General features: G+C 34.4%; 1 protein-coding gene across 3 annotated transcripts in view; it reads right to left on the reverse strand.

Annotated features, from left to right (window-relative positions):
* Window positions 1-8425: 8425 nt before the first annotated feature.
* LOC106689231 (titin homolog) overlaps window positions 8426-14088 on the reverse strand; it is a 49849-nt gene continuing 44186 nt past the window's right edge. For all 3 annotated transcript variants that reach the window (XM_014434121.3, XM_067046643.1, XM_014434122.3), the window contains one exon: window positions 8426-13899. In XM_014434121.3, coding sequence (XP_014289607.1) covers window positions 8528-13899 — 5372 coding nt within the window. In that variant the 3' untranslated portion in view covers window positions 8426-8527. The remainder of the gene's footprint in view (window positions 13900-14088) is intronic.

Genomic DNA, 14088 nt, shown 5'->3' on the forward strand with positions numbered 1-14088 from the left:
AATGTGAAAAATAATGTGTATAAAGAATGGAAGCGTGTGCTGATATAAAAAACAGACTTGGCTGTTGCTGATGCCGTGGGATGTAGTGCCGTAGGTGTCTTCTGTTTCATAAAGGATGTCCAGGTCTCGTGGCCCTTCTCACGACTTCGTCTGGTCGAAGTGCATCCTCTAAGTCTGCCTCCTGATTGTAGTCCTCCCCCGTCTAAGCCTTCCTGTTGAGTGTGTCCGTCTGCTCTTCTCGATTTCCTCTGTATTTTTCTCCCACTTCCCTTTTTAGGGCGTTACCTTATTCTGGAACATCTTCTCTCATTGGTCATCGGTAACCGAAGACTCCCGAGGCAGCCGAGGATGTGTAAAAAATAGTTTGACTTGTCCAGGAAGGGCCTGCACCTGGTTAATTTGATTCTGGTCCCTCGTCACAACCTATCATTTTTGTTATAACACTTAATGGTTAGCTAATCTAATTTTCTCAGGGGCCTCTGGTAATGTGACAAACTTAATACAGATGTTTTTATATCCGGGGACGCTAAAAGCTTCGCAGAAGGATACCCTGACCAGGTATAGGGGCAGATGACGAAACACCTTAATAATACCTAGGATTGTCAAAAGACCGATACATAGCAACACACAGATTGGCGAATTTAATTGCGATTTTGATACAATGAAATTTGGATTAATCGATAATTTAATATGAGTAAAATAATGAAAATTTAAATCAACAAGTGTTCAAAATAGCCTCCACCTTACTGCAAGCAAAATCTTACTCTTTGCCTCACATTCTCCAAAGGTTATTTATTGTCCGTTATAAATGCAGTATTTTGTTCTCGATTCTGTGTAATAATTCCTCCTCACTGCCTGATTCCTATTGATATACCAAAGTTTTTAAGAAACCCCTTACAAAAAAATCGAGTGGAGTCAGATCCTTAGCTTATTCAATCGCTTCTCTGTTCAAATAGTGTATAAATAATTTCATCAAGGTACCCACTTGTCTTGCGATGTCAGTCGGAGGCTCCATCGAGTTGAAAAATCATGTTAGCTCTACTAACGGTTCAACGGGATATTCTCGAGGAATGGCAACTCATTTCGTAATGCCCAGTAAGTACCCTTAGTCTAAATTCTAAAGAATTCCACATTTCCAATATCTCCTATCCACACTGTCAAGGTGTATACATATTGCAGTTAATGCAACTATTAGTTCACTGATATTAGATGAACCATTAACGAATAAAGGAATCTGTACTACAGTTGACGGTCAAGGCAACATGTGATAGTTCCTTCATTGAAGCATTCTCATGAAGGGCTTTCAGAATTAGACAACTCCCCAAATATCTGCAAGATTATAAACTTTATAATGCTTATTAATAATTCCGCTATCGAGCCCCCAGAATGAAAGAAAAACATACATGATGTGCTAAGTCCTCATGATAAGATTGGTACTTGGGCTCAAGAAGAAGCTCAAAATGGAGAAAATAGGATTTAAATAGGGATTTAAATAAGGATAAAAATAGGACCAAAAAAGGCTCGACTGCTCGCCAGAGGCTTTTCGGAGTTCCAAGGCCGACAAATTAAATAATTTGAAGTTGTTCAGTACTAATAACATGCGCGATCGAACAAAAATTTGAGTTAGATGAGTAAGACCCAAATCTCGCCTCGAGTTGCGGACGCGAATCTCGTTTCGAATCGAATCGAGCCAGTTTGATCGCGCTCCGTCTGCGGATCCCAACTATAACCCTATTGGAGTAGTATGGTGGAAGAATCGCTTAGACTTTTTCTGCCGATTTCATCTCACTCCTCGTTGGAAGGGGCTTAGAGTAACGGTTGCTAATGGTTGTTGGGTAGGGGTCGCCTAGCAACGGAGAGGCGATCCGATTAATAGCCATTATGTGATTACCAGACCCTATCTGTGTTCATTGTTTATGGTTTGGGAATCTTGAGAATCTGTCATTACTACAGTCAGAAACCAAAACTTTTCTGCGGTTAGTTTGGACATTTTGACTTTAATGAAATCAGTTTGCTATATCGTGGCTATTAAAAGCGTTTCTACAGCTGATGGGGGTTCTCCGACTGGATTTTATTTATTTATCTATATATTCATATTTATATCGTGTATCTAATCTATTGGATCCTATTGGAAACCGACCTACGATTCTTAGAAAAGTATTGCTATAGATTTAGACCAAGGACTAGATACCACAGACCCCTTTGCTAAGGTAGGCTTTATATAATTGTTTATAATTACTCATTGAACATCCTTTTCAATTGTGTCATGTTTATCAATTTACTAAGCTGTGACAATCACGTGGCTTGCTAGGATTCTAAATTATAAAAACTTTTCATTGTGGTTCTTAACTTTGTTGGTCCATGGTCCTCTCTCTGTTCATCCTCACCGGCCTTCCCTAGCTGTCTCATGTCTGTCCCTCTTCTGTACTGTCCCTCTTCTGTACTGTCTCTCTTTTGTACTGTCCCTCTTCTGTACTGTCCCTCTTCTGTACTGTCTCTCTTTTGTACTGTCCCTCTTCTGTACTGTCCCTCTTCTGTACTGTCCCTCTTACTTAGCGTGTTCTTGCTTCCCTCTTCTGTACTGTCCCTCTTCAGAGTCCTTCCTCGACTGTCTTGTGCTCTTAGGTCTCTCCCCTACTTACTCTCTCTGTATGTTTCCCTTCGGGTGTCCTTTTGCCTCCTCTCTTTTCTTTGATCTTAACTGTTAATTGTGTATCTAATAATACAGTCCAGTAAGTTTGATGAGTGCCAGTCTAGAGATTAATACAATTAAAATTTGACTATTCAATGAATTATTATCAATTGCTGTAGACGTGGGCCCTAACTTTTTTTCTACCGGAGAAATCAGGAATTTCTTTTTAAACCTTCGCTGTATTATCGTTAATTATGGTCTGATTTAATTGATTTTTTTCTCTTTTGAAATAATTTATTTATCAATCATGTTCATGTTTAAAATATAAAATTATATAAAAAATAAACAGTTTGTAATTTTTTTTCTGATAACAAATATTTCGCACTTATATTGGCATTATTTTGCTAATATAGGCTAAAAGATCAGACTTTCAGCTTTCCAACAGTTCTATTAACGTTGGAATTGAATAAAATATAAAGTAGTTATGAAGGATTATATGAATGAAGGTTGCCAGACCAAAAAATCCTCTAAATTAGTAAAAATGAAAAATTTGTAATTATTAATTTTTTTGAAAAAGGTGTTTAGAGGTTGCAGACGACGCTTTACACGAATATGATTTTCTTATTCATTAAACATTTTTTTTACCAACTTTACTGAATAAAAAATCATTTAATAAAATTCGTAATATTTTTTCTTATTCTTCAGAAAGAGACAAATCATTTGGCATATAATAGACTTGAAGAAACTATATACTTTCTGAGCTACGCGCCAAAAAATTATAAATTTTGTTAATAGATTTCTTTGCCGCAAAAAATGGAAGTCTATAAACTTCACGGATAAATTCTGAACATTTAGCAAAAAGACAAGTTACAATCGGATGAACGGTATGGCAGCAAATAAAGTACCAACTAACAAATGTTTATTCTTATATATTGAACAATAATTTAGTAAATTTGTTTTTCATTTTCATCGTTTACTTTGCTAATTTTAATTTCTATTCATTACTTTATTTGTAAATGTTTTATTTTGTTAATGTTTTCTTGCTAGTCTCACCGAATAAAGGTATATTTGTTTTTCTCCGAAACATCCTTCAAAAAATCAACATCGATTTGCGATGGCTTCAACAAGTGGAGTAAGAGACGAGAGATAGTAAAGGATAGGAAATTATGTATTTACCCAACAAGCAGGCACCTATCACTCATCAGTAGCAGAAGAAGGAAAACTATTATTTCTGCTCTAGATACTACTTTCACAAATAGGAAAAAAATTTGAGAGCTACAATTAATGATTAAATGTTTTTTTCCATTGAGTGAGACAATTAATTTCAAAAACATAAAAATCCGATTTCAATAACTTTATAGCAGTTACCAAAAAACATATTAACGTCGGTCGGACATTAAAAACCTTATAACTCCTTGGTTACCCTAATCACTAGGATTTTATAGTCAACCTTTGATACAATTTAGTCCTATTAGTTAGTCCGGATAAACTCTTGTTTTTACTAAGCTGAGACTTTGATCAACGCTGCTTAAGCATACTATCGAGTGGATTAAACAAATGTAAAAGGGAAAGTAAAAATATCGAATGAAATAAATTAATTGAACTAGTTTTGAAACTCGATACCTTAAGTATGACTCAGTATTTTGGTAATATTAAAACTATAAATGATACAATATATAATAATTTAGTTATATAAATCTAGATTAAAAATGGCTCAACTGAAAATGAGATGTCTATTTTATAGAAGGATGGTCTTATGAATCATTATATCCTTTAGTCTTTATGAATCATTTAACTTTTATCTCAAAAGAGTCCCAACTCGGACCTAATTTCGATATTTCTTCCATTTTTGTATTTGTTAGAGAGTATTCATATTTCAATCATGAAGGGTTTTCTCCGCAATAAGCTTCTTGTTTCAGAAGACATGAATATTTTTTTATTACACTTACTGAGGTAGATATTGCTAGTTAGATAATTGTGCGATTTTTCATTATTTTTATGGATACCAATATAGCGCGAACGGAACCATAATGGCGTATTTACTTTTACAGACTTTTGAGATATCGTTATCAAACCTGTGCAACTTGTCGACTTAGTACAATTGGCGATTTTATTTTCCGAAACGGTCGTAGATCCGTAGCGTTTCTGATTCCGTTTTCTCCCTTTCACAAAAACAGGCCTTATTATAATATTCGCTTTCAATGGTTCAGCTAGTTTCAATTTCGAAGAAGACTTCGTGATATTGGTAAAGTCACTCGCTGTCATCATCGGATTCGTTTCTTCTACATTTGTTTCTAATTCAGGAGATGATGAGAAAGAGAGTGTCGTCACTTTTTCAGAGAACGGAAACTTATTATTCAACTTGGGATTATTTTTACTGACCCAGAAACCAATGGTCGTGATTTTCTGGTCTTCTTGATACCAGGAACCTCCTTCTTCTTGGCATAGTGTCGATGATGAAGATGGAATGATGAAGGAGTTGCGATCAACCAGTTTCATTAGACTGGTTTCTTTTTTCTGGTCTGAATTTGATTTCAGAATTCTGTAATTAGATGTTAACGTTCCTGTACTTCTAACTTTCTTTGATTTAGTATAATTTTTTTTTCGTCGTTGGAATTTAAACTTGAACAAGTGAAGGATGGTATCATCCCACAAAGGGATAAAGGATTTAGACGATTCTGTTATATTTTTTTGTTCAGTTGAAGCGCAGGTTTGATTCATTTTACATTGGAACTCTCGCTTCTTGCGTGAACATTTGAATATTCATTACGCTTTTGACGATGATTAATTTTTCTTTCATTTTGATTTTGAAATGATCTTCGATACACTTATATAATAAAATTTGGTGCGAATTCACTACAGTTGTAATTTAGACAGATTAAGTTTGTTGTATCTAATTGATATAACTGAATATCTGTGGCGGTCGTGTAGAGCTAGGTAAGTCGGATAATTACAGACATGAACTTATTATCGATACCAATAAATCCGATCGAATTAATCAAATTATAACTTTTCAAAATATAAATATACTAAAAATATATATATTTAATTAATTAGTGAACAAACTTACTGGATTTCAAAAGAGATTAAATACTCATTGTCATGATAAGTTGATAATTTTGGCTTATCTAGTTTTCACGACCGCCACAGATATAAACATGCATATGTTTTTAATAAAGTATACCATAATATCATAATCCGATTTAAGGTTAAATAGATTATGATCATGTGTAACGTTTTTTAAACGTTCATAAATATGTACATATTTGCTTCCGTGAATAAATAGAGTTGAAAAAATGAAAATTATAGTCACAGCACTATCAGTATTGCAGTTTATAAGATTAAAACGATGGATAGTAACAAATTCAAATTCAGAAATAATAGAAATATGACAGTAAGTGAGAACAATGTTTTCACGAATAATCCCAATAAAGTTTAATAGATTTAGGCGACTGTTAATCGTCAAAGCGTTCATTACATGAGCAGATAGCGTGATAGCAGCTGCCAAACCACGAACAGTACAACTATAAAAGCACACCTGATAATGCCATAACAGTAAATGCTGTCGTGATGTAAATCACTATGGCTGTGGCAGTTGCTAAATGGCCGTAAAATGTCATTATGAAATAGATCTTAACTACGGCTTATTAAATATTTAAAATTAATATGGTAGTAACGTCTTTGTACGCTTATTATATTAAGTCCATTTTCAGAAACCCACCAAATAAACTAAACTTGTTTAGTGTATGTCCATTGTATTTTTTATTAGCTTTGGTAGATGTTTTCATCGGTTAAGTTTGGGTTATATTTGTGTGTTTCATAGGACCAAGTGCGTCAGATTAGCTTATTGACATCCAAAATTTAAGTTTAAGATAAAAGAATCACAACAAAAAACTGATTAACTATTTGATGTAACACAATATTAATTTCTTTATTCCTCTATGTTTAAGGACATAATATTGAGAGCATAATGCATCGAACAATTGCTGCACATGTTAAAAAAAATCAATGACATTACAGATTGAAGTTATCCGTGTTTTTATTAATGTTATCAAACCATTAAAATGCGAAATAATCTAAAAATTATGTTGTTTTTTTTATGGATTACTTCAATTATAAAATACATTTGACTATCATTTCTAGTTCCTTTTTCCTTTAATACACGTTTTCGAAAGTTAAACTTGCTTCCACGGGTGAAGTTACATTAATCAGTAAAAATATAAAAATTCCCTTGATCAGGTACTGTCCTCTGTATTAGGTGCCCTAATATCTCCCTTACCTGCAATAACGAAATACAGCAACCATAGAACATGACGTCATTCTCGATATTACCATAAATAGCAGTTGTCTTCGTAGGGTAGTTGTGGCAAAAGGTGAAAATACAGGACACCTCTATTGTGATTCATACATGAGGCATTGTAAACCAGAATGGACTTTACGAGGTTGAAAATAACACTAATATTTTAGTAATAAAACTAATAAGTTTATCTCTTGATAATAGAAATGTAAGTATTCATATCATCAAAACTAGTCTGTAAAAAAAAAAACTCTACCAACACCTCATATACTATTTATTTATATTTTTTTGTCACTACAAGCTCAGGATATATGTATATATCAGAATTGAATATTCTGAAATACCGAGGCATAAAGACTTTCGAATCTTTTTTTAAGAAAAAAGGTCTATCGATACCCAACATAGCTTAGCTTTATTTTTAATTTAGAAACCTTCGAGAAATCCTCGTATAACTTTCAGATAATAAAGAGTTAAATTCCGTCTGAAATGCAAGTTTTTGTCTAAATAGAGTGAACCGCTTCAACTTTTAACGGGCTTATTTATAAATACATAAGTTCAGTACAGTAGTATAGTGCCATCTTTGGCAATGCATATCACTGGTATTTCAGGGCTACCAACGTGTGAGAGCCTTACGGCAGTCGGTTCGTGAGAATGCTTTCGAAGAAGTATTGTAAGTATTGGTGTTCGCCATTTCAAAGTGACCCCGAAAGCTAATAAATATGTGTATAAGAAGCAAGATACAGCTATACTGCCGAAATTTGTAGTGCCAGCTATCACGCTAAACCAAGGACTATACTAATTATTTAGTGCAACAGTACGGTTGTTATATTCACAACAGTAAATGACGGTAACAATTATACAGTTTTAACCATTGCAGAGTGTTCGACAGTTGCTACCGTGGCTTTAAAGAGACCATTGTATAGACTATAAACGTGTAAAAAAAACAATAACCTTGTTGGAGTACCTATACGAGGAAATTAAACCATACAAACAAACGAATAGCAGTAGGCAAGAAGGTTGCCTCGGGGATCAATAGCAATTTTTATATAAAAATGGAATAATATAATACTTGAAAGTTTGAATGTTAAAAAAAAAACAATGTTTAACTAATGTAAAATATATTTAATGTTTTTTTTTTACTTTATTCACAACTGTAAAAGTATTTTTACAACCAGCGAATGAGATGTAGAGAGAGAGAGATAGAAAAAAAAAACAACAAAATAAAAAAAAAAAAGTCATGAAGACATGAAGGTTAAGGTCATCCAATGATGCCTCTCCATTAAAATTGAAATTTAAAAATCAATTTAAGAGGTCCCTATTCCAGCTCCTTCGTAAACGTCGTCTCGTATCTGGTAAGTCTAGTGTTGATAGTCCTTGAATTAGAGGGTTAGTGTGTGTTGGAAGTGCGTCGTGAAACCGTTTATATAATGATTTAATGGTTGTTTGTACGTAGGGAGTTCGTAATATTTAATATTTAATGTTAAAAAAAAGTTAAATGACAGATCACATTTTTATTCTATACATACAGCTGGCCTAAATCAGACTCTATCCTGTTCTTGCAAAAATCCATCTCGGTAATACATGTTGATGTAAAATTGTTAATCAGTTGAACTGCTATGGCCGGCTGGGCTTTGATTTATTTTTCTTCTTAATACCGCGATAAATTTTTTACTTGTTTCACGTGGTTCATATTCATTGTTTATAAATGTACGCTTTTTGTATACAAATGTTGTTTTAGGCTTTCTAGTTACTAAAAGTTCTGAAGAGCTTTCCCGCAAGTCGGACGTCACCATTACATACTTGGGGTTTCCTTTGTTTCTATTTTTCCCATTGCATTTTGAACTTTTACTACTGGATGCATTTGTTTCAAGATCACTTTCTGAACTGTTTACTATCCAGGTTGTTGAGGAGCAAATTGTCTGATCCATTGCTCTAAATTTATAACGCTTAGTAATTTTTGAATTGCCTTTTTTTAATGAAATATTGCTGGAATCATAGCCAATAGTCGTACAATTGCCCTCATCGGATTCTATTTCTACAGGGTTTTGGATGTAATCATCATTAATACAAATAGTCGAATTAATATTACAATCAGGATATGTGGAGTGTGATTTCTTTCCTTTTTTAGGCTTTCCGTTAAGTTTTTTCAAGTTCATAGTTTCGGTTACACATTGTTTTGTAGTCATTGTGCCTAGGACAAAAAAATCTGATTCATCCAATTTCCTCTTCAGGGGCTCAGTCATTTCATGTGACGTTGATGGATCTGTTAAATACTGATCAAACTGCTCAGTGCTTCGGATAGAGATTGAGTCATCAGAAAATCCTGTGTCGTCTGGTGATGCCGTTCCATCAGCATGCTGATTTTTAATCTTGTTGAAATGCGGTTGTATTCTTCTCATGAGGGACTTGGTATTGCATCTTTTTAATCGATTTTTGAATGATTTTTTTCTTTCAGAAGCTAAAGCGGATTCAACACAACTTCCTTTTCGCTTAGACGAATTTGAGATTCTGTCTGACAGTGAATTTAGAGTACTGGTAGGTTTTGATATGAGATTTTGCAAACGAATTGCCAACCGTTTCTTATGTACTATCGGTGCTGAAACAACAGTAGTTTTTGAATCCGACGATCCACTCGATGAACTATTTTGTCCTCTTGAACCTTTAGAGCCTTGTGAAATGGAAGTTTTCGTTTTTGGATATGCGCGCCCAGACGGTCCACTCTTAAAATAATCTTTTCTAGTTTGCAGGGAATCAGGAACGATTTCAATATCTTCATTCTTTTCATGAAAACATAGTGAACTAGCAGAATCACAACTTCCAGGCCAGATCTGATTGCGGTTTTTCGTTTCGTTTGCAGCAGTAATAGATTTACCAATTGTTTGCAGTTTTGAACTTTTTGCTTGCTGTTTAAAGTTCTTATCAGCGGTTGTGGTTTTCATAGAATTACCACTCGTTGCCGGTGGTTCTGATGGAAGATGTTTCAAATTTTTGACAAAATTGACAAGTGAAGGCGATTCCTCATATGACAGGAGGGAGCAGAAACTTTTTCCATGAGTAACTAATGAAATAGTCGATCTTTTACCATATTTAGAAATAACACTTGATGTAGAATCTGTTGAATTTCTCGAATGTGTAGAGGGTCCCGAAGTTAATTTTGAAGAAATGTCGCGAATAGAATTGGAATCTGTAATCATCTCGATGAATGAAGAACTATTACTGTAAGAAACAAGTGGTAACGAATCGATTATTTTAGGCTTATTTGAAACTTTGCTGATCGGAGCTATAATAAACTTTTCTTCTTTTGTTCTTCTTTCTTCTTTCTTTGTTCTTTGTTTTGGAGAGCAGCTTTTGATAGAAGTTTTATTATTCCCTTGAGGTGATATAATGTCAATTTCTGAATCTTGAGGTACAGAGAGAATATTCTCATTAAATTTACTACTAGCCTTATTTAATTTTTTTTTTTGTATCCTTTTCGGTTTTGAATTTACATTAGATTCACTCGCCTCACTATTTGGAGTATGAATGTTCGATACTTCTTTCAATTCTTGCAAAGAAGATACTTCCGGTGGTTTGATATCTTTTTTTTTTACATGAGTAACTATTTGTTCAGCATATTTTAGGGGTACACTCAAGTTCTGAATCCAGACCCTTTGGTTGACCACAGATGATTGCGGCGCTTTGTCAGTCCCTGGTGGAACCGTAGATCTTCTGACAAATAAAGATCCTCGACTCGTAAGTACAGATTGTCTTTTTGATGTATCGCGGATTGATTCCTTTCGTTTTACCTTAGAAAGTTTCGGTTTTTTAGGTTTTTCTTGATGTTTTTTCTTTTTTTTTTCAGGTTTTGTTTTAGGTTTTGTTTTAGGTTTTGTTTTAAGTTTTGTTTTAAATTTTTTTTTAAGTTTTTTTTTAGGTTTTGTTTTAGGTTTTTCGATTAGTATGAATTCAGATGGTAGCCAGCGGCCTGCTTGTATAGAGCTTTTTTCAGACAGTGGTTTTGAAAACAGTGAACCTGTTTTTATTTTAGGACGTGATTCTCTTGATTTGCGAATGCTAGATTCAGTTTGACTGGAAATACTAGTAAGTTTTCTTTCAACACGAGTTTCCTGAAAGTCAGCTTTTCCTGAAGTAGGAGGCGTTTTTATTGGTGTTGCTAATGCGGGGGGTGGTCCAACTGAATCATCAGTCTGGCTGGAAATAGTATTACGTTTGTTTTTCAACTCAGATTTTGGAACCTCTTTCTTATTTGATGTAAGTGATCCGAATGATCTTGCTTTTCTAGGAATGTTCCATTTAGGAGTAGCTTGCTTAACATCTCTATTGTTTCTCTGTTCACAAAAACATGGTCTATGACAAACCGTCGTGTGATTTATCCGTTTGATCTTCATGTCTAAGTCATTTAAAACACCATGACGGAGTCGCATTCTATCATTGGTACGTTCTTCCGCTGTTGACATTGCCATAATCGGTGCTCTGTTGATTTCCTTAAACGTTCCTCTTTCGATTTTTCTTACGTTATTTGAATTTACTTTATGTGGTTGAACGTTTTGTATTGGTGTATATTCTTCTAGATGATGAAAGGTGGCTTTATTGGTCAGCAATTTATCTTCCGATTCAAGTTTGCGTTTAAGTACTTCCATCAGCTCTAAGAAAGCTTGTCGACGTTGAGTTGTATTACAAGATCCTAGAGAAACCCGTATTTTTGTCCTCCCATTACCTGTAACAATTACCTCTTCTGGGATTTGGGTTTCTTGTTTTTCAAAAGGTATTCGCTCCTGTAAATTTTGTTTCTTTCTAATAGGTGTGTATTCTCGTTCAAGATCTGTCATTGCATTTACTCTAATATCGGCATCACTCGGGTGATGTCGCAGATACGGATTCGTATGGCAAATATTTATTGGATCGCTATGAACTTTATGAAATAGTGGAATGTTTCTTTTCGAGTCTTTCCGTGCATTTTGTGTGAAGTCAGAGATTTCTGGGTGTGGTGTCATTGTAGATATTTCCTTTGACATTACGTAAGTATTCACGGGACTAACATTGCAATGACAAGGTCTTATTCGCCAATCACATTTTTGTATTTCTATCTGGCCAAATGAATCGGTATAGTGGGTTAAAGAGCTATCGTTGTATCCACGACTCAGCATCGGGTCTGCCGAACTGAGATTTTCTGAAGACATTGTACCATTGAAACAATATTTCTTGCCATCAGTTTCATAGCATCGATGCTCTCTAGGACTTCGGCTGCGAGAGTGCCTTAATTTTTTTGAATTTTCTTCATTTTTTTGCGAAAAGCCTTTATTGTTTATTTCTTTATATGGAACTTCTTCAGGCACGTTGCTATGCCTTTGTACCCCTTCAGATTTTTTTGCCAATCGGACACCCGATTCTTCTTTTCTGACTTCGTTTTGCAAAACATTAAATTCCTTTCTTTCCATAAGCGCATCTTTACTTTTAGAAGGAATGAGGCATTGACTACTTTGATTTATAGCTTCGATGACTTCAGTTTGAGTTACCGTGGTTACACCATTAGCTGTTGTGGTCTTCGTTTCATTCATTGTCACCACTTTGTTATTACCTGTAGGATTGTTTAGTAACTTTTGATTATCTAGGTTCTCACCTTCATATTCATTTAATGACATATATCTAACTGGCCTATTCCATTTCTCTTTTGCTAAAATGGAATCTTCCCTTTCTCTTATTAATAGTTCAGTACCTGCATTCCAGTCCTTTTCGCTTATGTATGACAGATCAGGATGGTAGTTCTGTTTGTTTTCCTCTCTTGTCTTTAGTGGGCCTTTTTTATTTATATAATTTGCTTTCCAACTATATCTATTTCTCAATCTAATAGGTTCATCTAATGTGGAACTAGTTTCTCTTAAAATTAAACTATCATCAGAGGATTCTAATACTGCAGGTGAAGTAGCTGTCATCCTCCGAACAAATTGCCTCTCTTCGAAACTCTCTGATCCTGATGAATTCATTTTTTTTTTCCTCCTGCCCCGACGAATCTTCTTACCTTTGTGATATCTTGAATGACTGTTGTTGTTTGCACTGTCTATAAGATATCTTGAGATCTTTCCTAAGGGTGCACAACTTTTAAAACAGTTATGCTGATATCTTTGCTGTTTCATACCCGTATCTTCACAAATTAATTGAGAAGGATCTTCTTCGTAGTTTTCTATTTCCTCTCTGCGAATACATGATCTTTCGATTGCGCTTTCTGGAAACCATTGATGAGATGTACCGTTTCTAATCGAGTTCCTTCCTGAAACCTTGGTCATAAAATAGTTCCGTACGTTACCGGCAATGTTGGACAGGGTACTGTTTCGCCTCCTATCAAATCTATTATCATTATTTCGGTAATAATATTTAGCATTTTCGTATGTTTCCTTCAAATTTTGTAATGAACGATAAAGAACTTCATCGATAATTGGATCTAGACCGACGTTGAATTTGCCTTTATATCCATGGCCAGAGATTTCCACTTTACATTTAGGATCATTTGGTGAGTCTATTATATTAACAAACGTGTCAGCAAGGATATCGACTGAATTCCTTGGGTCCTCTGCGAACGGCCTGCCAATAGTTCTGTTATTGACTGCATTAAATGCCTCGAGAGGATGTTCGTAATAGGCCATTTTTTGCTGCTTCGGAAGCGTTTTGTTAAACCGCAAAACATTTTCATCCCGTCCCATCCGATCATATGTTGAACAAGGATTAAAAAATTGGTCAAGTTCAAAACCATGACAAGGTAGGGGTTCTAGTTTCTGCAATCTCTTCTTCATCTTTTTCAGAGTCTTTTTACGATTATGAGGTCTTACATTTTGATAATTTTCTTTAGTTAGGAGCATTACTGTATATATATGACAGTGATGAATTCTTGGAGCCGTTAAGTAACTAAGAAGCAATTCATCCTGCCTGGACAGAGATAGACCACATTTCAATGTTTTTTTCTTGACTGAAGTCCCTAAAAATGGAAACATATTTAATAATTTATGAATCAAATTGTGAAAAAATAAGTGATTCAGAATAATTATAAATATATAATTAATCGAATATGGCAGATCATTAATAAAACCTTGAAACCAGTTCAGATTTAATCCTTTGTCCTATATAAATAAATAAATGTGTAGGTATTTTTTTCTTCTGTAAAGAT

Source organism: Halyomorpha halys, unplaced genomic scaffold (genome assembly GCF_000696795.3).
Source record: "Halyomorpha halys isolate HHAL.00 unplaced genomic scaffold, Hhal_1.1 Scaffold1310.1, whole genome shotgun sequence".
Lineage (NCBI taxonomy): Eukaryota > Metazoa > Arthropoda > Insecta > Hemiptera > Pentatomidae > Halyomorpha > Halyomorpha halys.